Below are 25231 nucleotides of genomic sequence, written 5' to 3'. Positions count from 1 at the left end.
TTCAGTGTGTCACCAGGAAAGCTTTAATTGGATACTTGAAAGTTAAGAATAATGGTGGTTTTTTACTGCATTTCCCAAGTTACATAGGGATGATCATTTTCGTGGCTCGGTGGCTGCTGAAGTGCCATTCTGGGCTAGGGCACTCTGCATTGCCTGAGTCGACTGTGCCATCACACGTAGGTATGCTGGATTTCCCTGCCTTCACTCATGTGTTGCAAGCAGCAAGCACCTTCTCTTTACTTGCATTTAGGGTTGAAATGGCTTTTCAGAGGTTCCCAGCACTTGTAGTAGTTTTTATCTAGGCGGTTGGAGGTCTGGAGGCCCCACTTGGTGACAGCAAGGCTGAGGGATGATTCAAACATGAAGGCCTATTGGGAAGAGGGAAGGTGGGTTAGGGCAAGAGAGGGAGAGTTTTAATCCAGGCAAAGTGTCTGCTCTGCCACAAACAGGATTTGTATGCATGGTCCAGCAGCACTGCCAGGCTCTGTCTCCAGCCTGATCAACCCAGGGGAAGAAAGATCTTCTTATCTGGCATTGCAATGCTGGTATTAGTCATGTCTCAGGAGTGACTTTGGACTTTCTGTATGCCCAGACAAGCCAGGTTCTTCTAAAACCTCTAGCTCAAGGTCTGTTGATGACCATCATTAGATTTTAGGGGTAGAGACAGGAGGACAGTCAAGGGGTTTGCTTCTCTTACCATAGGCTAAGACAAAAATTCAGTTAATCAGTCTGAAAATTCCCAGCTTCCTGCACAGGCAACAATTTACATGGGCAGATGATCAAAGCCACTTGGCATTGTATGTCTCCAGGGGGGCTCCTGAGAACTGAATGCTGCTGATCAGTAAGCGAGGTGAATGCTGCTGCACTTGGGTCCAAGTACTTTTCCAGCTTGCCAAAAAGTTACAGTACTAGGCTGTAGTTTAAGAGTGGCACTATGCCAAGCTGTATTCAAAATCTTACTAGCTCCTTTGGCTCCTTACCATCGTCCCGTCTGCAACCCTCTCAGGCTCCAGCTTGGCTTTGCTTGCCTTCTCAAAACAGTCGGCATCCGGCCCGTGAGGGGTCATCATGCTGTGCAAGCTGCCGCCTCCAGGCTGGAAGCCTTCCTCCTTTGCTTCATAGTGGCCTTTGATTAGCCCCATGAACTCGCTCATGCAGTTCCCTGGAGGCAAACAGAAGAGATTGCAAAGAAGTGTGATTGGGTGGGATCACAGCTCTGCTGCGAGCTCCTTGAAACCCATGAGCTTAGCCGGGCCAGGTTAAGGGTGCAGTGGAAGTTCCTTAGAAGAGTATCATGTGAGGGGACATCAGGGATTCTACAGGCAGTGCTTGTAAAGCTGTACAGGGTTTTATTATCTGGATTCAGAAACAGAGCTCTTTAATGAAGGCTGTTCCTTCATTAGGAATCACCCTAATGAAGGTGGTTCCATCAATCTCTAAATGACATTGGTAGACCTATGTTTTTCTTGCCACCTTGAGCTTCTTAAGTACTACACCTGCATATGGACTGTGTGGTGTAACCTGATTTTACACACTTGGATTAGAGATCTTAAAGTGAAGGAAAAGAAGTTCCATATAATCATCCCTGTGTTATAGACACAAAATGCCTGCCTGGTGAGAGAACCTGGTTTGCTGTCCCAGGTTATAAGCATGAAATTATTATGTTTGATACTCTTCTACCACCTCCAGTGCAGCAGATGCTTGACTAGCTTATGCTTTTGATTCATGCAGTATCTACCTATCTCACTACAACCACTGTGTGCTCAAAGGCAAGAACTGGATTCTGTCCTTCCCTAAGGAAGAATACTTTAAAAAGACCCCCTGAAACAAATGGAGTAATGTAAGTTAGTAACACTAAGTTAGTAACACTAACTTGGGTAAGGATGGCTGTATCTAATCATTCAGTACTTACTGAGTTAGGGTCCCTGTAAGGAAAGTACTTTAACAGCTGCCCTCCCAAGCTTTCAGCTTTAGTAGACCTGATGTGACTAAACAATATGGCAAGTTTCTGCTTAGCAGTCAGTTTTTGCAAAACCAGGACATGCTTAGGTAGCTGTGTTATATATAGACCTTCTTAACCACTAGTTCTGTCTTTGTTAAGTACAATCCAGGGTCTGAAATGTTTAACAACAAAACTAATTTAGCTCAAAGCAGAGTTGGCCTATATACGTATGCAAACATTCATTAATTTTCATCCCAAGTTGTCAGCGTCTCATGTAAGACTGGATTGTTACAAGCTTTTCATTGAACCAGCTCATGTACTGTGCTTGGCACATTTAGACTGCAGTACAGACCCTAGGAGCTGGATCGTCAGTGTGTCTGCAACAGGACTTTTAATATTGCTTAGGAAGAGTGGGCAGATGAGTAGGAAACCAGGCTGGAACTTAAGAGATGAGCTGAGTCCAGTTTCTTACTCTCTTGCAGATTTCCTCTGTGACCCCCAATGCCTCAGGTGTGCCTCCATTCTCTAACAGTTAAATAGTGCTGTCTCTACAAGCAGGCTGTTGTGAAGGTAAAATCTTTTAGTGGCCATTAGATATTAGATCCCACCATCATGAGAATCACATAAGCACTCCCTCTGACAAAGAAGTAATATATGCCTGTGGTATAAAAACTGCATCAGACACTTTTCAGTCTGTGTTCCAAAGTACATAGGGTAATTCACAGCCTTTGGGGATGTAAAGGTGGCCAAGATAAGGCACTATTTATAAGCTGTACAGCCACTTTTGTATGTGAAATTGTTACGGTGTATAGGGGGAATATTTTTGGACCACCACTGCTATATTTATACTTGGGGCAAAGCTGAGACAAGACAAAACCCATGACTCTTGGGTGCACCAAAATTCTCTGAACACAGGCTTTCCACTGCACCTGAGAAGAGGAGGCTCGAGGGATTTCAGGCAAACAAAATAGGCCTCTTGTACAACATAGGCAGAGGGCAGAGTTTAGCAGCATTGAACTTGTTGAGCTAAATATTCCACTACCACAGAGTTGCTCAGCCCTGTTACAACTCTCTTCATGGTACGAGATTCTCATCATGGCACTAAATTCAGAGGGAACTGAGATGTGCAGTGTCTTGGTAACTGACTTATCACCATGTTTGCCTTGCCCACTCAAGCTCTTCCCCTATGGCTGGGATAGAGCAGACAACCAACCTGCTCATCATGAATTTAGTGCTCAAGCCCATGGCTAAGGCACTGTGGTCAAGTGAGTAACTGTGGTAGCTGTCTGTGTAAGTACTCTTAGATCATCATAACATGGACAAGAGGAGTTATTTCAGCTGTTTTTTAACACAGACAAAGCAAGGTTGAACAACTTCATATTTCTGATGGCTCACAATGTATCTGCATAAAGTTAGCACAGCTTTGCTGATGAGCAGCAATTTCATCATGGTTAACCAGCAGTGTCTTGCCTCTTAGGGTCTAATAAAAGTGCTTGACACTCTAACAGCCAGTCAGGAGACATGTTTGCATGTCACCTTCATTATTGCAAATGAAATTGGAATGATGGGATAGGACTTTGCCTGTGGAATTTACTAAGATGGCTGCACAGGTGCCTACTGTGCTTCCACTAATTCTGCTAGCCTCCAAGATGCTTGGAAGAAGTCTAAGTAGCAGGAGGAGCTGGCTGTTAAACTGTGGTTAGTAAGTGTGCAGAAAGCCTTGCAGCACTTCAAAGTGACCACAGTGTGGCCACTTGATATCTTCTGAGGTGGGTGGGGCCTCAGCTGTTGACAGAAGGGGTGAAGGATGGCCAAGCTTTCCCCTTCAGTCTCACAGAGCAGCGTGACTCATCCCCACGCTGCAAAGTTCCATGTGGGGAACTGGATTTCTAGCATCCGTTCAGTGCAACATGTTGCCATGCTCTGCCAAGAAGAAGCCAAGAAACTGCCAAAAACAAACCTGCTCTGATGATGGCAACCAAATCCCAAGAACATCAACCAGCGCCCTGCCTGAGAGAGAGCCCTGTTCCTGATCACTGTCTTCCTGAAATGCAGGTGGTGATGAAGGGCTCAGGAGAGCCAAGTCACTCCTTTGCTGTAACTCTGATCTCACCACACAAGTGCCAGCTCTACATCCCTCTGTGCTTCTCACCAGTTGTAACACAATATTTTCCTTTCTCTTGTTCTTTATCTGTGTCCTCTAATGAGATATTAAGCAATTCATGGCGGGATGACAGGACAATATCTGATGCATTTGTGCAGTGCCAAGTTCAATATGCACCTGGTCTCTCTGGGACCCCCTCGAGTACAGACACATCCATCTATGCAGACACAATGAGCCCACTGCCTCTGAGTTCTCACGAGATGCTCTAAATAGGCACATCTTTGGATTTGTTCATTTTCCAGGGAGGACTGACTGACTCCAAGCAGCTGACTAATTGAGCCAAGGGCAACAAATCAGACTGCTGTTTCCCTGCTTATGCTCTCAAATAAATGAAGGCTTTTTTTTTTTTTTCTATCCCTGCAGTCCTGAGCTCAAGCACAGCAAGCAGACGTACGGTGGTAGTATGGGGGTCGGAAGGTGTTGTTAGCTACCCCCCATCGCGGGGGGAATATGACAAAGTCAGCGAGTGCCACTCCAGCACGGGTCGTCTTGGCTGTCAGGACAGTGAAGATAGAAGGATCCTGGGGAAAAAAAAAAAAAAAAAAAAAAAAAAAAGCAAAAAGCATGAAACAAAGCAGGGCTCAGAGCTGTCTACTCATGTTATCCAGGTGGTAAACCTGACTGATTGAGCCTCTCCCTTGCCAAAATACTTTTGCTACCTGCGCCTGGTGTTATAGATGAGATCTGGGGCCCTGTGGGACAGCACCCAGCATCTCTATCCCATGCTGAATATGGGGGACAAGAGATTAGACTGGATGGTTCTTCCTTTGAGTGCTGGAGATCCTTCCCCATCCTGGCCATGATGCCCTCATAGCTAGAGGCCCAGAAGCAGGGAGTGAACAGCCCTGCAGGATAAGGTACTGCAATTCTAGGAGCAGTTTCCAGCACTCCTCCTACCACGAAACCACACCTTTTCCTTAGACGGTTACAGGGGACAGGACCATTCTGCTGGAGGCATTTAGCCTCATGGCCCTGTTAGTTTACAAATAGGGAGAAGAAACTGTGGCTCGTGGAAGTCTCTAGTCCAGTAAAGTGATTTTCCGAGATTTGATCCCAAACCCATCCTTCTCCTGGCAGGTTTTTCCAGAGTTTAAACAATGCTTTCTGTTAGTTTTCTCTCTAGAAATGCTCCAATCTCTTTGCACACCCAGTTGCATTGCTGTGGGCACCTCTCCCACTGGGCTGGTTTCCTTTTTAGAAGGGCTGCTCACATTAGTTTTGGCTTTAGTTATTTTCCATAAGATCTAGAAATTATTACAATGAAAGCTGCCAACTCTTCAAATTAATTTTAATGCTGGACTTGGAGGAACCAGGGGAAGGAGTCTGTCCAATTGCAGGAAATAAATCAAGGCAAGAATTTGAAGCAACAGCCTTTTTGCTGAGTTGCACGGTGTATGTTGGCTTCAGTATTCATCCCTCCTCTAGGGCACAAAAATTCTATGCTAAGCTGTATAGAACTGTTTAAGAAGCTGATCAGCCTCCAGTTATGTCTTTGTACCACAAGGCTTGCTCTACAAGAGCTTGGTTTGGGCCCAGGGAAAGCAGCACACTGTTTCTTAGAGCACAACATATTTTTTAAGAGACGCTGAGCCCTTGGAGCTCAGGGTGGGTTTGGATGATATGGTAGCCACAAAGTATTGCTCTGCCTTGCCCAGCTCCAGAACTTACCGCGTGATCAAAAGCAACAGCATTAATGACCATGAATTTTTCCAGATGGTATTTGTACGGCGTGTAGTTCCCATGCCAAGCTACGACATTAAAGGGGGAGAAATCCTACCAAAGCAAAGAGACGGAGGGTTACCACACACAGACTTCCAACATGCTGCACATATGTGTGATGCTGCTCTTTCCCAAATGAAAAATGGGTTTAGTGCTGATGAGAGATACACCGACAGCCCTTTAGGCACAGCTCAGCGTTGTGAGGGTGAGGTTTTCCTCATCATTTCCACTTGGTGAGTCTCAGCTCTCCCTCAGAGGGTTTCTGAGTGTCCAGGCAGTGCTTGGACAAGGCAAGCTGCAGCACTAGCTCTCTGGTAAGAAAATTCTGGCTTTTCACATCCCCAGCTCCTCTTTTCTTCTCTGCCACTATGAACATATGGAAACAGTGAGGCAAAGAACATCACTGGGTCTTTGGGCAACCAAGTCTTCACAAACTTTTCCCCCAGACTGAGGAGCCTCAGGTGGGAAGATGAATGACCTAAGAAGACAAGGGTCTTATATATAACCCAGAAGGACCTCCTGAGACTACATCCATGCTACTCATCTGCATATCCCAGGCCATGCCCTGGCACTGTGTTTCAGTGATACCTGTTCTCCCAGGACATTCTCACCTGCTGGGCTGCAAACAGCTTGCCCTGGTATTTGCTGATCACCGTGTAGCCCCCGGGCACGTGGCGGTCCTCATACCATGCGACGGGCACCAAGAAGTCACGTGGATTGGCCAGGCCATTGGCTCCTGGGAAAGGAGAGATGCCAGAACTCTTTGAGCAACCTGCTAGCGAAGTGAGAGACTGGCACAATTTCCTAGCTTTGTGGGTGCCCTTCTGCATTATGAATGACCTTACTGCTTCTTGACCCACCATGAAACCTGAAATAGTCATGTTCTTCTTGTGCTCCTACGAGTAGGTAATTGCAATACATCCTAGAGTTTAAGTCCCTTTTGTGACTAAGACAGGTCTCCCCTAGTTGCCTTCTGAATAAGATTAGTACATCACCCTCATTTAAAGGCATGTAACAACTAGGAATTAAGTGAAAAACGGAGGGTGGATTGCTCTCTGTTCCTGGACATCCTGCTGATTGGATGCTTAGCCATGCAAAAATTATGAGCCGTGTTATGAGGGGGCCAAATACATTCCTGAATGCTTACAAAATGAGTAATAAAATAGTGATACCTACAGACTCTGGGCATACTGAGGGCTTGCTTGGTGTGAGGAGTGCATTTTCAAAGTGCAAAGCACCATATGGGTACTGTAGCATTCTTCTTCCTCTCGTTAGTATTATTGTCATAAAGTGGTTTTGAATTTCTTGGATAAAAATGCAGACATTACTACCCGCTGCTAAGGTTTAACAGTCATTGCTTTTCTCCAGCTGTCACTTTTTTCAAGTGAAAAGTGAAGTTAAAATAAAGTAAGAGTGAAATACAAAGGATTTAGGTCTCTGAGGGGAAGGCAGGTAGGTGGTGAGAAGAGGAGCTCTTATAATTACCACCTCCTGAAAAGATTTACGGGCAAGTGCACTCTTTTTCTTTTCTCCAGAAAGTAAACCTTATAATAGATTCCTACCTTCTGGAGACCAAAAAAAAAAAAAAAATCCCATCAAAGCCAGTCCAACTGTGTCTGAAAAAATAGCTAATGGGAAAGCTTGTTACAAACAGGCTGGGGCAACCATATCAATAATCGAATGGAGCAGGCACAGAACAGAATAAGTGGGTGAAGGCAGAAATCTGCAGCTGAAAGGCAAGCTGCTGAAAATTCACTGTAGGCTCCATGTGGAAAAAGATGTGCCCAGCATGTCATACAGGAGAGATGCTCAAATAAAGCCCCATTAAACAGGTGCAAGTTGGGTTGGTTCTCCACTGCAAGAATGACCCGCTTCTGTTTCACCATGGCCATGAAATGTCTGCAAATGCCCCCTGAATGCAGATGTGTCACGCCAAGCTTGTTACTGATTGGCAATACCTAGTTTACTTGAAGCATGGCCAGTCTTTTAGATCACACTGAGAGTTATAAAACAAGCTCAGTCAAGTGGGGAAAAAAACCCCAATCCAACCTGAAGTGAAAAACAGCCAGCCCCAAAACACCTGTCTGAAAGTGAAGAACTATTGGGACTGGTTTTGTGGTTATTTTAGCTGTTACAAGAGGAGTTTCACTTCCTTTCACAGAGACAATCTTAGTAGCAGTAACCAGGAGGTGTTTTTCTCAGAAATAAATTTATCTCGAGATAAATTTGGAGGCAAGTACTCCAGGGACAAGGAAGGTGACATAACCTGAGCTGAGCTCTGCCAGAAAGCTAGCTAGGAAATCACAACGTGGGTGCTGGGGCTTCAGATGCTGTGCCCCCTCACAATATCTTTGTCACGGCAGCAAGAGGCTGTGCCTTCATGATCTGTGATAGTGCACAGAGCAGGAGGCAGCTGACAGAGAGGATCTGTGATTTATGAGAGCTAGACCTGCACTCAGCGCAAGCAGATCGGCCCTGGCAGCACAACACTGAGATGTGAATGTGTTGCTGATCCGAGTCCTGTGCTGCTCATTTTATTGGTGTCTAATTCTCCAAGGGGAGCAGCTTCTGACACTAAGGCATTCTAGAATTCCAAACTGCCTCTGTTAAAAGAGGTGGTGGTGGTGGGGAAAAGCCCACTTGATTAAATCTAAAGTGGGGCTTCAAGAATATCTGTTGCCTCTGAAATCTGCCTTTCTTTTTACCACATAAATTCTCTCCTATTACTCCAGTTGATGTCTTGTCTGTAAGTAAGAAGCATAAGCGGTGATGACCTTTTGAGTTTCTTTCAGTAGGAACAGATTCTGAGCCAGCAGATGGGGACACTCAAACCAGAAGGTAAAAGAGAAAGTAGATAAAGAGGTAGGATATAAATGGTGCCTTTGGTGCCAGGGGAATCTTGGGACAACTAGGCCATCATATCTTTTTCAGGAGATACTTGCTCTGCTGGGGATTAACAGTGTTGGGTTGGAAACCATCCTTGTGAAGGAGGTATGTATTATATTATAGGGGAGGATGTATTACACAGGATAAAAAAGGATGGATTTGGGCTTGCAATTCATGCCTGTCCCTATGAAATTCACTGTAGGTCTAACAGGAGATTGTTACCAATGGGTCCCAGGTCAGGCAGCTCAAAGTGTGCCCCATACACCTCCAGGATGTAGCCTCTGGTCTCTCCAAACACCTCCACACTGAAACGCATTCCTTGCTGGAAAATAAAGGAAGACACTAGGATCCTCCAGGACTTTGCTGACAAACCATGAGCAGCTGAGTGCAGGAGTTGGCTTGCTCCAACATCTGGCTCTGAGCCACAGGCAAGGCACAGTCAGCCCTTACCTGGATGACACAGATTTCGTTGGGCTCCACTAGCATCTTCCCGAACTCAGTTGTGATGAGCAGTTTTCCTTGCTGGGGCACTGTGGAGACAAAATGCAGGCAGAGGAGCTGAAGTAACATAGTTATTGGCACCTTCTCTGTCCCTGCCAGAGTACCAGGCTGCAAGGAAGAGCAATGGGCTCTTTCTGACACAGCTACACAATGGGTTTGGGCTCCCATGCAGAGCTTTGCAGCTGAGATGCCTGGACTGGAGTGAAAGCTTCCAGGCCAGCCCCATCATCCCCATGGCACAAAAGGTACCTGTATGGGCTATCACCATTTGGCCCTTTGATGTGAGGTTTACACCACAGTCTAAATAAATGCAACTTGATATATTTGGGGTCACACCTGTCTGTCTCGTGACCTTCACATAAAACAGTGCAGACACCCATCCTTGTCATGGCTGTGGCAGTGTGAGATGTCTGGAAATAACTTTTTCCTGAGGGTAGAAACAATGCTTTGCTAACATTCACATTATTTTCCATGACTGTCCTGGCACAGGAGAGCTCAAATTTTGACTTGAAAAAGTAGCAGGTTTACAAAACCTGCCCTGGCACTTCTACTTCACGGTAGTGAGGGAGGTAAGCGAGAACAATTTAATAGCTATTTGATGGGAGAAATGTTCCTGTTGGTGACCTGAAGGCATTCCTGTCCCTTGGTCAAGAAAGATACAAACAAATATCTGTCTTCTGATACGGCTCTGAATATTTTTCAGAATGTACGGATTTTATGTCCCAACCTCCACACTCACCATGGCAGTCTGGTTGCCTGAGGCTGGCAGAGCGCGGCAGCTAAGCTGCTGTGCCAGATACTCTTGGGCTGAAGCAACAAAGGCTTCTAACGGTAAGCTGTTTAGAAATCCTGAGGCTTATGTTTTCCAGAAAACCTCTGCCTGTGGCGTGTCTAATACCAGTCTGGGCAGCACTGGGAAATGATCCCTGAGCACTGTGCCAAGGAAGCCGGGTCACTGATCCAAAAGTTAAGGTCTGCCACAGAGGTGAATTCTCTGAGCTGCACAGGAGCAGCGCAACTTGCCCAACAGCCCAGCCTGTGCCAGGCCACCAAATCTACATGGCATGAGGGTGAAGCCAACCCTCTCCTCCAAATCTTGGCTGCAGGGCCCAGGGCTCTGGAAGAACAAAGAGGCAGGCAGATGGCAGCCGAGCTAGAACCAAGTGAGAGAAAGAAAAAGCCAAAACATCAACTCACCAATCAGGAAGTCACCATCTGAATTATAAAGGCATCTGAAGAAAAAGGCAAAGAGGAAGGTCAAGGTGGTGTAAGCCCCAGGCATCTGTGCATACCACAGTCACAGCTGGGGAGTTCTGAGCTGGGAGACTGACATGGCAGAGATCGCCCTTTGGCCCCAGAAATGGTATTTGCAGGTCAGTGAATGCAACATGCTGTCTGGTGCAAAGGAAGCAGGGAGGTTTAACCTCTACCATGTCCCTCTCTTCATGGCCATGGGCACATTGGTCATTGTAAACTGAGGAGTGGGGCTGATTTCCCCCTTGAGCCGCTGCAAGGAGCAGCAGTGCCCGTCAGAAGCTGCGTGTGTGTTGGAACTCTGAGGAGCAGCTCCAGTCCCTGGGACAAGAGCACCTGGATCCAACATATCTCCTCTTGATGCACCCCTGTGACCCTCTCCCAGCTTCTCTTGGTGGCTCCCCACCCACTCCCCCAGTGCTTGCCCATAGAGCACAACCTGCCTCACAAACACCTGCTATGGACACCGTGAGCACTTTTGCCTGTGCACACAGGAACACAGGGATATAGAGACAGCCATGCTGGGTGCAGCTGGACTCAAGTATGGTGGCAGCAGACCTACACATGCAGGCAGCCAGACTGGAGCAGCCCGAGCCCCCACTGACCTGTCGATCATGGAGGTGTTGCAGACAAAAATATGGACGGCGATGCCGTTGCGTCCTCTGGGCTCACCGGCACCACACAAGGTGTACAGTCCCTGCATCAGGGTACAGACCCAAAGCATCAGGAGTGAGCAGCAGGCAGGAGAGCAGGGGCAGCCCCCTTTCCTTCCCTCATCCCACCCTCCTGTTGGATCACATCCCTTCTCCCCGCTTTCCATACTGCTACCAGGCTTTCTGTGTACGGCCTTTTGTCAAATATGTTGGCTTTTCTTTAATATATTAAGGGTTTCTTAAAACCCATGAAAGTCAATGTTTTCCAGCCAGGGTTCTGGGGAGAGCTGGAGACTGGGGCTTTGCTGCTTCTTTTTTTTTTTTTTTTTTTTTTTAAAGAGTTCCTTGAAAGGCAGTGAAGAAAATCAAGTCTACTGTCAGTTGCTTGAAATCTGTGCTCCTCTCTCCTCCTATGGGTGTTCTGCAAGCCCAGCGGTTTCAAAACCACTGCTGTTATCCCAATGCTGAGCATCCCATGTGCCCTGCTACCCCCTCAGAGGGAACAGAGATAAAAGGATGCCCAGATGCCCTCGTTCCCCAACTTACGCTCACAAAGTCGATCTTATTCTGAGAGGCTTTTGGAATCTCAAAAGGTTTCCATCGCAGCTAGATTGCAGCAAACAAAAAACAAGAAAGAGATGCCAGTGATCATAACACAAATGGTGGTAATTCAAAAGAAAGCAGACCCTTGTCCTCCCCCTGCTTCCCTGCCCTCTGCCAGCTGAGGTAGCTCTCTTTCCTTTTGCCTTGAGAATCTGGTTTACAGGTGAGGTGATTTTTTTGAGTTTTTTGATTTATGGAGCTCTTTTAATTTTTAATCATCATTTTGTAAAATAGTTGGCAGGCCTCTGCAGTCCCAAGGTTAAAAAAAAAATCCTGTTTAAAAGCTGTGCCTTCCACTATTACTAATAACACCCTTGAGAGCAAAGAAATTCAGATGAGCTGTTTTCTCACAGCCAAATTGTCATGGTCCTGTGCTCCACTCCATGCTGGATGATTCAGTCTCTCCATGACCCAAGCATAACATTCCTGTTTGCTCCACCTCATTTCCCCTACATCTGAAGCAGAAATAGCTCTACCTGTGTGAGGGGGAGCCATGAGCAGCACTAATTACTTTTTGCAAAACCTGTCAAGATCATCAGGCAGAAGGTGCCAGAGGAGTCTGAAGTATTTATTGCTGCTACTATTAAGGGTCTTTGCAGCTCTTGGGAATGAGGTGCTGCAGCTGAGAGTCCCTCATGGAGGAGTCAGTGCAGACCAACTCAAATACCCCACATTAGGAGGATGTTGATGTGGCCAGATGCCAGATATAACCCCTGCATCAATATGCTTGACCCTGAATGAAAGTATCTGTGACTCTGGGCAACCTCAAGAATATGTTTTTTGCTTTTATCTACCCAACATGGTCTCTATTAGCATGTTTTTAGGCTGGTGCCCTAAGAAAAGAAAATTTATAGTACTCTGTGTCTGTGCTGGCTGCTCCAAAAGATTTTGGACTATGCCGAATTTCAGCTAAATTTGAAAGGGATTCCCCAAAGCCTCATGGAAGTTTTCCAAACCCAAGTCAAAATGTAGGTGCCCAGGCAACTTTTCAGGCTCTCCTGGAGATCCAGCCTTGGGAGGAAATAGGGAACTGTGCCCAGTGAGAGCATGAGCGAAGCTGAGTGAAAAGCTGAGTGAAGCAGGGGCCCATCCCTAATTAATGAGTTGCACCCCAGGCCTGGCCCTCCATCAAGGGCCCTCTCCTCTGTGCTCTCCGACCCTGCTGCAGCAGCCCTGGGTCACCTGGGTTGGATTCATCCATCATCCTTTCCTCCCCCCATCCCATTCACTGTTGGGTAGAGGCATTTTTTCCTCCCCAGGAGACCCTGGTGACTTTGTGCCAGTGCCTGCTTAGGGTCACACTGCAGGGGGTGCCGGGTGGAGGGAAAGAATCTGCTGGAGAAGCTGAATATTTCTGGATAGTGACAAATACACCCACCAGAAGATCAGATCAGATGTGACCCTTGCGAGGTATTGACACCTCACACATGTCAGTGAGGTGCTGAGCCATGGGTTTTGCTTTCAGTGGTGTTTAGTCCCTTTCCTCTCAAGGGCTTTCTACCTGCAAAGCCACAAGCTCTGTGTGCCGCTTGTCCAGTGCATCTCTGCTCCATTTGGATTTTACAGATGCAAGAAGAGAAGAATCAATGCTCTGAGCCAGAAGAAAGTCCAAGACAGGCATGGCAGCCAGCAGCAGCCAGCACCAGCTGCTTGGGGAAGCTTTTAGTGTTGTTTGCCTGGTCTGTGACCCGTGACCCTCCAGAGATACAGCACCTCTGTGCTTACTATTACTTTATAGGTTTTATCTCCTAATCACTCTTCAAACCCACCTGCATCCTCTGGCAAGAAGCTCCACAGTTTATGCTCTTTTTTTGACTATGACATTTGTTATTGGTATTTGTTTTGTCCCTGCCTCTCAATCATAGCTTCCCTAGGTCATCTCTGTCCTGGCTGGAGAACTTTCTTCTGTTTCAGCATTTCTTGCACAGATGCCACCCCATATATTTTCATCACCATTGCCCCCTTTTCAGTTTCAACCTCTGTGTCTTTTTTAATTCTGCCATTATCCTGGGGTAATGTATTTTTTCCAATTGACTTCAGTGGGCTCTGCATAAGGTGCCTCCATATGGCTATCTTTTTAGACGGATGACAACTGAGAAAGCTCTTTAAGTAAGCTGGGTGAAACAGAAAGCACCGCAGGGAAGAGTAGATCTTGTCCAACAAACAGAACCCTGTCTCTGGCTGTGCTTCAGAGTGGATGAGAAGGAAAGCAGGAAGGTGGCTCCCACTTACTGCTAGGAAATAACCCTTCTGGGTTTGGTGGTTGCCTTTGAAAGCGGTGAGGGAGAGAGTGGGCAGGAGCTTTGTTGTTGTTCCCTTAGGTAAAAAATGTACTACATGTAAATGGCTTGAGATACTTGGGAGCTGGGCATCTTGGAATTAATGTAATCATAAACAACCGTGATGGTAGATACAGGCTGTGAAAGGGCATCAAGGATGGATGAGGTGGTAACAGAAGTCATTGGAGCTTCATCTGTGAAGGAGCATCAAACGCATCTAAATATGAGCCTGTCACTGCTCCTTGGTCAATGGCTGGAAAACATATTCCAGCAGATCTGGGGAAGTATTTAGACAAATGGTGAGGCTGCTGGGAGGCTGGAAATTACCTAATGATGATGCATCAAAGGGCAAAACCTGAGATGAGTGAAAACCAATGACCATGAGATGATGCTGAGAGGAGAACAGCAGGAGAAGATTAGCAAACCCAAATGTTCTGGGGCTGGCAGGGAAGAAATCATGATTAAAGATGATGGCAAGGCTGTAACGGAGGAAGATAAATGCCATGCCTCTGCGTGACTCTCCAGAATGAAGCTTGATTTCCCACAAGGGCTGCAGAGAAATGGGCTGGCAGTCAGTAGCCTCTCCAAAAGCACAGGGAAGGAAGGATGGATAGCAGAGGCATGCTGCTGCTGTGCCAGCTGGGCTGGGGCACAATGAGCTTTTGATGGGGGACACTGAAGAAGAAGAGAGAGCACACTGAGAGGAGGCCAACAGGAGCCCCAAAGGGAGATTCCAGGTGGCACAGATCAAACCCTGTGACACTGCAGCCATGCCGGGAAGCAGCACAAGGATCCAGTGATGTGGGAAGTAACAAGCATTGCACCGCAGGCTGCCCCTCCTTGGGTGACCCATAGGTGAGCAACAGTTAACAGGTGGCAGTCAAGACCCTGCTCCTGTGTTGGCCAGACCCCCAGTCCCGAGGCTCCCCTCAGACCTCTTGCAGCTCCTGGGGAATTTAATATTTGGCCATCCTCCTGGCAGGGCCAGAGCTCCTTCCAGCATGGTTACCTGGTTGGGGTCAGGCTCAATTTCATCCCAGTCGTGTGTCAAGTGTCCCTCCTCAAGAGGTTTGAAGGGTTTGTGGCAGACTGAAGGAAGGATTCGATACAGCCAGCTACAAAGAAGGAAAACATCTGGGTTAGCCTGGGGAAGAGGTTAAACCCTCTGAGTGGCTGCTGGCTGACTGAGCTCTTAAAATAGCTTACTTAAAATAATGTTTACATTGGTGGCAATTGGAAAAAAAGGTGTATTAAATATAAAAAATATTAATATTAAAAGTAATATTAAACATCAAACACCATCTCACAGCCAGAGATTTCCAGAGAGATGGCTTTTATTATAGGCTCTAAATATAAACCTATCCCGCTATACATAGGTAAATATCTACATGTGTATTTACATATAATTACATATATCTACATTTACACACAAATACATATGCATATAAAAAGTAAAGCTTTTTCTGTGGCTGAAATACAACAATCTCTCAGCTGGAAAAAAAAGTCCGTTTAAACACAGCTACAAAGCAGCTCAGACAGGACAGGGATGAGCACTGAAAGAACAGAGGGGCTTTCTGGAGACAGAAGGTCACAGCCTGTATCTGAATTTGGATGGATTACTAAAAGTAGCATCCTATGCCTGGCTGGTCATGCCCATAGGGCAACCGGCGAGCCCATGCAGCGAAGACCAGATATTTCTATGACGTCTCTTGCCGCCATAGGAGGTCACCCATGCCTCCATCACTGCTTGGGGCCATCGCTCTCCCTCCTTGCTGCCTGCTGTGCCTGTGGCTGTGCCCCCTGCCGCTCCAGCAGCCATGGCCGGCACCCGCACGCCATGCACGGGTGTAGCCGCGCCCGAAGCTGGGCTTTTAATCAGGTGAGAGAGCAGAGGCAATCAGGAAAAAGCCTGAGCTAGGCAGGTCTGCCAGTGCCTTTGATGTGTTAACAGTGGTGGTTACAGTTTGGGTGGGTGGGAGAGGGGGAGAGGGAGCTCTCCCTTGAGAGCTGGAAAAATTCCATCAAGGACATCTTCGTGCGGCAAACAATGATTCATCCCTTTCCCACGCACACTGAGAGCTGGCACCAGCCTGGAGAGCAGAGGCATCTCAGATGATGCATTTGCTTTTCATTTGAATGAACAACAAAAGGGACAGAAAAGCCACAGTGGGAGAAGCAAAATGAGAAACCCATCTTCTGCAATCTGGTCATGGTCAGAGCATGACAACCGGGACAGAGCTCTGGGAAGTTTGCTGCTGGCTGGAACAAGCTGTCCTCAGCACTGCTGAGTGTTAAACTGCATGCTGGGTGCCTGGCACTGGTTTGAGCCCCTGGGCAGCCCCAGAATGGGAACAGCCTGAACTAGCAGCTCACTGGTCCCAGCCATGGTGCAGGAACATCCCTGCAGGAGGAGAGTCCTGCTCACAGGCTTGGTTTTGACACTGTCTATCAGGTGCTTACCAGTGCCAGTCACAGGGTGACGTTTCCGTAGTAGCATCAGGGCTGAAACCCTGAGGTTTTTTCACACAACACACATGACCCACTGGGGACCATCTGGCCCCCGTGAGCATCCTTTCCCTCCCTCACCTTGCTCAGAAAACAATCCCAGCTGGTCCTTTCTCAGCATTTTCTTAATTCGCTTGCCCCACCAAAGCCTTTCCTCTTCCTCTCCCATGGTTTTCTGTCCTTGCCCCTCTCCCAGTGCATGGTGGAGGATTTTTACCAGTCTGGGCTTGCAGAAAGCACTGGTGGCACTGAGGCAGCCTTTCCATTGCTCCCCAGTGTTCGCCCCAAGTGCCCCACACCACCCACCCACTGCCAGGGGGTCACGGTACCTTCGCTTGTTGGTGGCCCGGGGGCAGGTGAAGGCAGAGCCCGAGAGCTGTTCAGCATACAGGCCATATGGGCAGACTTGAGGGTTATTCTGGATGGGAGGAGAAGAAAAAGTAAGGAGCGAGAAGCAGTAGCATGGGATATGGCTCTGAAGCGTCCAGCAGAGCACTGCAACAGGTACCTGGCACCCCAGTGCCATGGGGTGGTGTGATCCACTGAGGCTGTGCTTCAGTCCCAGTAGCTGTATGTTCTTGTTCCTGTGAGGCTGGATGCCCTGCAGATACCAGCCAGACCCCAAAACGCATTCCCACATGTCACAAAAGTGCCCCAAGGAGTTGGCATAGCCATTGAGGCAGCAATATAGAGTGAGCTGCAAAGGGCAGTGCTCGGCAGGGGCAGCAATGGGAGTGTCAGGCAAAAAGAAATCATTCCCAGTGCTTACAGACTGCAAAACAGATGACTATTATGCACAAATTGTTTTGAGACAAAGGGTTCAGGGGGGTTGCCCCAGAGCATCATGACTGTCTGGCTTCCCAGAGGGCTGATAAAGACTCAGAGCAGCTGAATGCACTGAACCTTCTGCCCCTTCTCCTCCTGCCCTCTGCCCAAGGAACTGGTGCCCAGGGCAGTTGCGATGTCATGCTGCTTCTTCCTGGCAATGCTGCTTGCTGCCCAAAAGCATTGAGTGACCTGTGTAGGAGCCTTTGCTTTTCCACAGGGTTTCTGCACAGTGAGAGTCTTCATCTTTAGTACAAAGGGGGCACTTTCCCCTTTGCAGAGCTGTGGGTACAACTAGCACAAGTTTAGCAGCCCTTGTGAGTTCATAACTGAAGGACAGATTCCTCCTTTTCAGAGAACAGAAACTAAACATTTTGATCTAAGTAGGCCAGCATCTATTTTTTTGATATCAGCAAGAAGCAAAGGCATCCAAGAACTGCAGGAAATACTCCAGTGGGACAGTCATACACCACTTGCTATCCCACCTCCCTCTTGCAAGACCTAGCACAGCATCCTGTCATCCTGCTGCAGCTGAGCGGATCAGCCATCCATACAGTATCAAACACTGCGCTGACAGGTGGGCAGAAGGAAGAAGTAAAGCTCTCATAATGTGTGTAACTTCCAACCCTCAAACTCTGTCTTGTCGGCATGGATATGCAGGGAAGCAGGGGGATCAATAGCCCTTGGAATTTTTATCTTAGCCAGCACTACTGCAGATGCCAGTCTTATAAATACTGCATAGGAGAAAGAATCCACCCCTGGGACTGAAGATTTTTTTTTTGTCTAGCTCGTTTTCGCATTTTTCTATTAACTCTTTTGACACAGAGTTCAGACTCTGGCCAGATGAGAGCACCTCAGCTAGGAGCTGGAGGGGTCTGCCTCTGGAAAGTGGTGCTACTCTGGAAAACCTTGTGGAGCACATCCACCACAGCCCTACTACCTGTTCAGATCATCAGCCACCACTATTGATCTTCCAGTGTTATGGTGCCTCTTTCTTACATTTTTTCTAGCCAGCCTCAGAAACAAGACACTGAGTCAGGCAAACAATCAGTCTGATCCAGCACAGTGGTTTGTCTTTCTGGTGAGCACACCATAAGCTGCCGTGCAGCCCCGGGGGACATACATATGCACTTAATGTGTCACTGTGTTTTATGTCAGTATCCATGCTCACAAATGTGTACAAGATCAGAACTGGGGAGATCCAGAAAACTCAGGAAAAGCTTGGCACTGGCCTCTTTGCACAGCGGGTGAAGAGGAGCACCCAGTAATTTACTGAGCATTAATCCATAGAATCACAGAATCATAGAATGGTCTGAGTTGAAAGGGACCTTCAAGATCATCCAGTTCCAACACCTTGCCATGGGCAGGGACACCTTCCACTAGGCCAGGTTGTCCAAAGCCCCATCCAACCTGACCTCAAACACTTCCAGGGATGGGGCATCAACAGCTTCTCTGGACAACCTAATCCATTGTTTCACCACTCTCGTAGTGAAGAATTTTTTAAGATCTAAACCTACTCTCTTTCAGTTTGAAGCCATTCCCCCTTGTCCTATCACTACATGCCCTTGTAAAAAGTCCCTCTCCAGCTTTCCTGCAGACCCCCTTTAGGTACTGGAAGGTGCTAAAAGGTCTCCCCAGAGCCTTCCGTTCTCCAGACCAAACTACCCCAAATCTCTCAGACTGTCTTCAAAGTAAAGGTGCTGCCATTCAAGTCCAAGCATTTACAGGAGACCCAAGGGAATCCACAGGCAGGCTTAAAATGTGTGCTGGTGTGAGAGTCTAGCACAAGGGAGATGAGAGAGCTTTAATTCTTCAGGGTTTCGTTTTTGCCTCTGCAGACCAAGGGGCTAGCACCACATGGGTCATGATTCCTTTCTTTAAAACAGAACAACCCAACATAATTTATTTTCATCAAACATGTTCAGAAGTTACCTTTAAGAATGAATCTGTCAGTTTGTTACTACAGGCCTTCATGTCCCCTCCCTACAAAAAAGCTGCTCTCTGGCCAAAGGCTTGTATGTCAGCTTCACCAAACCAAATTTCTCCAGAGATTGTGAAAGTTGCCTCTCCTGCACCAGCTTTTCTCTCTGCCAAGCTTCAGGCTTCTGCTTTGGTTTATTCCAGAGCCAATGGCTTCTTTCTTGGTGTGGCTGAGCCACTTGTATTGCAGACTCCTTTAGGAAAAAAACCTGCTGTTGAGCAGAGGCAACTTGGGCAAGTCTTAACCCCCAAGGTGAAACTTGAAAGCTCACAAGTAACTTAAAAATAGAAAGTATGAATGGGAATCTTTAATTCAGATTTTTTCCAGCATCTTATTATTCCAGTCTTGCATAAAGAAGGTTCCTAGTGATTTTCGTGGTGGCAGAGAGAAAGGAAACACTTTCAGATGAAAAGAAGCCCAGGGAACAGATATTCATTCTGTTCCTTGTCATTTTGATAAAGCACTTAAAAAAAGCTCAGTACCTGTCCCTCCGGTAAAGCTCCTGGACAGCGTGGATCCTCAGAAACATGTTCATTTCCAAATCCTGACAAGTACTGTAAAATAAACCAAAAAGCTCATCAGCATTTTGAAAACACAAGCAAAACTCCAAGCAACCCATCCATTACTTCTACATGCATTTTTCCAGGTTCTTTGTATGCATTAAGACTTTCTCAAGCGATCTGCTTGCATATCGCCACAGACCATTTTTTCAGCTCCTGGGTTTGCTTCATTAGCTAACCGTGTGCTGGGCTGGGAAGCACAGACAGGATTTGCTCTCCTGCTAAGTCTGCATGTTTATTATGACTGCATTCTGCACCATGAGGATACTTGAGAAACAACCCAAATATCGTATAAACAGTCAGACTCAAGAGAAAGAGGGTGATGGATAGGAATATGTGCTAGCACCATTCAAGTTCAGTCTGAGTTTGCCTGAGTCATGGATGTTCCAAAATCTGCAGACAGCCTTGCAAATTTGTTCACTGAGTCCTGATTCTCAGTGAATAAAACTGGGAGTTATTTGGTTGACATGTCTTGTGATACATACCCATGTTCATCAAGGAAAGCGTCAGGACATAGATGGGATGAGGGAGGGAGGAAGGGAAACACAGGCAAGTTAAACTGTGTCACTGATTTGCCCTAAATAAGCATTGTCTAGTTGGGCATGAACCGCCCACCATGGTAGTGAGTAAGAATTAACCTATCACTGGGTGATAATCTGGTTCTCTAGGGCAATGAATACATGAGGGACTCACAGATGGAACAGATCTGCATGCCCTACCATGCTTGCCCTGCCTACAGCTGCCATGATCTAAGTGCGGCTAAAAGCCACAGGACATGGTGGATGTGGCTCCCAGATTTGCAGCACTGAGGAAAGCCGCACAGCAAGCCTGAGACACACAAAGGAAGCAGGAATAACAGAGACCTTAGCTTTGCACTGTCAGAAATGTAAATACAGTCCCTTCAGATCCTATAGAAAGGCACGAAGCAGCACTTTTGAACTCTGCATGAACGCAGAGGTGTTTTGGCAGCGATCAACGGTGCAGCCCGGTGGCCTGGGAAGAGAGTTAAATATTAATGCTCCCCTCTAAGTACTGCAAGAGTAGCCGGGCCACTCGTCAGCCTTCGCACAGCGGTGCCGGGATGGCAAAGCCCAGGAGCCCTTGACTGACACACCCTCGCTGTGACGGGGCGCCTGCAGCGCTGCTGAGCCCCGGCAGCTGCCTGTGGGCTCCGGCACCGAGCAACCCTCCCTCAATGCGGTGTGACACCTCGGGAGGCACAGGTCTGACTCAAAGGTGGAGGGACAAAGGCCCTAGACGTGTTTGGTTTCGTTTGGTTTGGGTTTGGTTTATTTTTTTATTATTATTACAGCCCCTCAGTTATTCCCCCACAGCAACGTTCAGCCTTGGGCAATTTGCAGTCCCCTTACAATTTTCCTAGTGTAGCACACACTAAGAGAGCAAGCTTGAAAACTCCTGGGAAGCAATGTGTTTTCCTCAGGCCCCTTTCAGTGACCTGTAAGAAAAGGCCGTTCCCAGGGGAGTCAGGCTGGCTGGAAGCCCTGCTCAGCCTGAGCCTGAAAACATCCTGGATTCCATCGGTTCAGGGGATGGTATTTCTCTCTACCTTGCAAATGAACATACATCGCTAGGAGCTGCTCTCTGCTGCGTTCTGCAAGAAGCATATTGATATGCAAAGCAGCAGGTCACCTAAGCAGCCTTGGCAAATGTATTGTACTGGAGCATTTTTTTTTCCTTCTTTTTCCCCCCCTCGCTTCTTTTAAACGGAAATGCAGCAATATCTGATGGGACTGCAGCAGTTCTAGAATTATCTGAGACCTCCACACTGCATATTCCTCTACTAGTAACATAAAGGTGGTCTGGGCATTTACCTTCAGGGCAGCCTTGGTGAAAAGGGGAGGAAAGGGGGAAGAGGAGGAGGAGGGAATATACTGATTTTCTGGAGGCACAGCCAGCAAGGCCTGAAAGGCTTTGCCATTAGCACAGCAAGGAGAAGGTTAATGCAGCGTGCAGGCAGCTTTCTGAGCATCACCTACAGAACGCTCAACTTAAAGCTGGTGGAGAGCTGGGATGGGACAGTCTGTGGTTCCTTGGCGGGTTTGTGTATTCTGGAAAGCATCATGTGCTCCTTGGCAGCACATTGCCATGCTGCTGGGGTGAAGGGGGTAGGAGGCGCAGAGATTTTGCTGTGACAAATCCATCCCCTATCCTTCAGATTTAAAAGCTGCACATCTGGGTTGCCCATCCACATCCCCAAAAGTCCCTTTGCTTGCTGGGCCAGGGGAAGGAAAGAAAACCACCTGAGCAGCAAGCATTTTGTGATAGTAGCTGCTCCGTGCCCACGTTGCTGCTGCACAGCACCTTGCCCGAGTGCAGCGATGCAGGAGACAGCTTCTCACTGGGAGAGAGCTGCTGCCTTCCTCAGCTGCACATCACTGGGGCTGCAGAGGGTGGCATTGCCCTTCTGCCTTGAGCGTAGCAGCAGAAGCTGCTGCATCATTGTTTGGTCAAATCAGTTCTTTCTTGCCAAGAAAAAGAATAAAATTCTCAGGTAACTGCATCGAGGGCTGAAAAAAAGACATTGGCAGGACTGCAGCTGCGGGAGGGTAGATGCCTTGCTGATGATTTATCACCCTGAGTGTGGCTCCAGGGCTTTGCCTCGATGTTCAGTGTAGCTTTTCGCATTCCCTCAGCTTTATTTTGTCTTTCCCCAAGGCAGACCTCAGAGAGGCTTCTCTCCTCTACATGCTCATAGGGGTTGGTGTCAAATATTACTTGGGCTGCCAAAGAGCTGTGCTGCAGCAGCTTCCTGCCTGCATCAGAGTGATCATGCTCCAGGGCTCTGGAGCACCATGCAGGAGCCCTGCTGATCCAGGATGGTCAGGAGCAGCAGTGAAAAGGCCAGGCACATCATGCCCCTTCTCCCTGATGACCCTCTGAACCCACCTCCCCCCTCTCAGTTTGTGTTGCACAAGGTGCCCCCAAGCCAAGGGAAACGACCCCTTGCACCAGCACCTGCACCAGATCATCCTTCCTGGGTGAAAAAAATCTGGAAAGATGGAAACCAACCCTTCTCCACAAAGTGGCATCACAATTGTAATCCAAAGGGACCTCCCTCTAGGTCTGCCTGGCCTCCACAGTTCCTAGCTATGTTTTAGATATCTCCAGGTTGGGTAGGTTCATGGACACTATTGTGGTAATTGGGCAGGTGGTTTCTCTGTTAGACAAAATGTTCCCTGTGGCTCTTTGTTTTCACTTCTGGTTTTAATTACTGTTGTTATTTTGTTCAAGATCCTGTAGATTTTTATGCCAACAGGGTCTTAGGAATTCATCTGGCTCCACTTTGGTTTTTGTTCTGTAGTTTTTCAATAAAATGAGAGAGATAAAAGCCCAGCACAGCATAAAAAATTCAGCAAAGCTCATTGATTGGAATAACCAGGATGCGAAGCAAAGTGCTCGCAATGGGTGTCATGCTCTGACCTATAAACCATAACCTTTTGTTCAGCAAATTAGACAGCAGGCATGGGAAAAACGCATTTGAAGTCTGAACACATAGTCAGCAAAATAATTAAGACTCTTCTTCAAACACTGCATAATGTATTTCTCAATCAGCTCCTGCTGCAGGACACAGGAAAACAATATTCATCCCTTGACAAGAGATGTATCAGCTCAGTCCAGTCAAAGCCAGAGTGTTTAACACAAACGTGCAGAAACACAGACATGAGCATTTGGGGCAAAGCAGGTCTTAACTTCTGTGTGGGTCTCCACAGCCTCTTTGCAGCCTAAAACCAAAGCACACAAATTGGAGCCCTGCCTGGTGCTGCAAGGGCCAATATCCCCAGCTGAAGATGCCATCTCCCCTGACATTTCAACAACTCTCTGCTCTAAAAGTGCTGGAGATGGTCCAGGGACAGACCCTTCCTGAAAGGACCTGCTCAGCTCCAAGGTGGGACATGGAACTTGGTGGATGATGGAAGAGAGGGATGGATGACAGGAGGAGTGGAGAGGAAGGATAAGGCAACAGTTTTGGAAGAAAGATGCCAAGAGAAGGCAGGGTGGGGAGAGGTGATGACAGAGTACGGACATGTATGACGTCTCAGAGAGGAGTTGCTGGCAGAGCAGCCTGTTCTCATGGCCAGCTCTGGGCAAACCCATGCTCAGCCTGCAGCCACAGTCACACCAGCCAACAGGGGCTGCTAGGAATGAGTCAAAGAGGGACACGGAAGACACTGTCACAGCCGTGACATAAACCAGTTGGACCCTCATCTGGAATGGTACAGGGGCAAGGCTGCCCTGCTGCTGAAAGAGGATGGCGACAGCAGGGAGGTGTTATGGACAGGCAAGGAAGAGGCAGGGTGAAATCCTGTTTGAGGAGACAGGACTCTTTCAGAGATAAGAAGACCTGTAACCTGTGTGAGATAATGAGCATCAATGAAGGTGGTGAAAGAGCACATACAAGTATCCCAGGCATATCCAGGGCTTAGTTACAGTCACAGCCCTGAAGATCCTACACAAGCTGTTGAGACCCACCACGTCCTGGGGTGAGGTCTTGCCACTCCTGCCTGTTGCAGCATTACTCGTGCACTCTTGATGGCCCTGGGGTGGCTTGTCCCCCACAACAACAGTGAGGCGCGGATGAGATTCAGGGTTGAAAGTCTCGTATTCCTACTCTTGAGCCAACAGCCCACCATGTCACATCCTTCTCCCAGAACTCCCCCCTGCTCTGGCAAATTGTAGAAGGGAAGGCTCCTGCCAGTTGCCCTGCTGGGGCTCGGAGAGGAGAGCATGGCCAGAGTCTCACTGTGCCAGGGCATCCTGCAAGGGGTACTAAGAAAATTACCCTGAATGGAGTCGGTCCCCTGGGCTGCTGGGGAAGATAGCTGTCAGGGTTGCAACATCTGGGCAGATGCTGCCAGCCAGATTTCATAGGCCGAGGGGGAAACACCCCCCTGGCACCAGGACGGGAGGAGGGGTGCGCATGGAGGGTGGAGGAAGGACAACTCCCACCATGAAGAGGTCCTGTGCTGGGACAGCCTGACCAAGAATGATTTCCAAAGGGGGTGAAGAGGAACACAGCAAAGTATTTTATCCCAAGAAAGCTTTAAAAACACACCTTGACCCACAAAAGAGGGGCAAAATACAATGAAACTGACTGCAAAAAATTAGTGTGAGCAGAGAAGGGATGTCCACAGCCAGCATAGACACCTGACCTCTTACCTGCAGGCCCGTCATCCTCCTTCTGATTGTCCTCCTCTTGGAGCAGACACAAACCCCAGGCAGGTATCTGGCTGAAGCAGCCTGCCAAGCAAAGCCTGCTCGCTGGTCAACTGAGCTTGGCTGGAGGCAGGCTGACAGTGCTGGAAGTGAGAAAGTCCAAGGGAATTTTCAACCTGTTTGC

General features: G+C 47.8%; 1 protein-coding gene across 1 annotated transcript; it reads right to left on the bottom strand.

The window, feature by feature from the left end:
- HGD (homogentisate 1,2-dioxygenase) lies at window positions 1-25231 on the bottom strand. Its single transcript, XM_027900761.1, has 14 exons — window positions 25051-25231; window positions 19795-19866; window positions 16836-16924; window positions 15011-15116; window positions 11666-11725; window positions 11072-11163; window positions 10410-10444; window positions 9162-9241; window positions 8934-9033; window positions 6437-6561; window positions 5775-5879; window positions 4501-4627; window positions 981-1162; window positions 1-368 (listed from the first exon to the last, which is right to left on the bottom strand). The coding sequence occupies exons 1-14, from the start codon at window positions 25063-25065 to the stop codon at window positions 237-239; spliced, it is 1320 nt and encodes a 439-aa protein (XP_027756562.1). The 5' UTR covers window positions 25066-25231; the 3' UTR covers window positions 1-236.

The sequence above is a fragment of the Empidonax traillii genome, unplaced genomic scaffold (assembly GCF_003031625.1).
Source record: "Empidonax traillii isolate 1590-97213 ecotype Southwest subspecies unplaced genomic scaffold, ASM303162v1 scaffold747:size309294, whole genome shotgun sequence".
NCBI lineage: Eukaryota > Metazoa > Chordata > Aves > Passeriformes > Tyrannidae > Empidonax > Empidonax traillii.
This window is presented reverse-complemented; position numbering and strand designations above follow the sequence as displayed.

Coding starts and splice junctions, on each gene's coding strand:
- HGD (XM_027900761.1), bottom strand. Junction 6,562..8,933: donor GCCTGACCTGGGACCCATTG/GTAACAATCTCC, acceptor CTCCTTTCCCAG/GAGCCAATGGCCTGGCCAAT. Junction 1,163..4,500: donor CCGACCCCCATACTACCACC/GTACGTCTGCTT, acceptor GTTTGCCTCCAG/GGAACTGCATGAGCGAGTTC.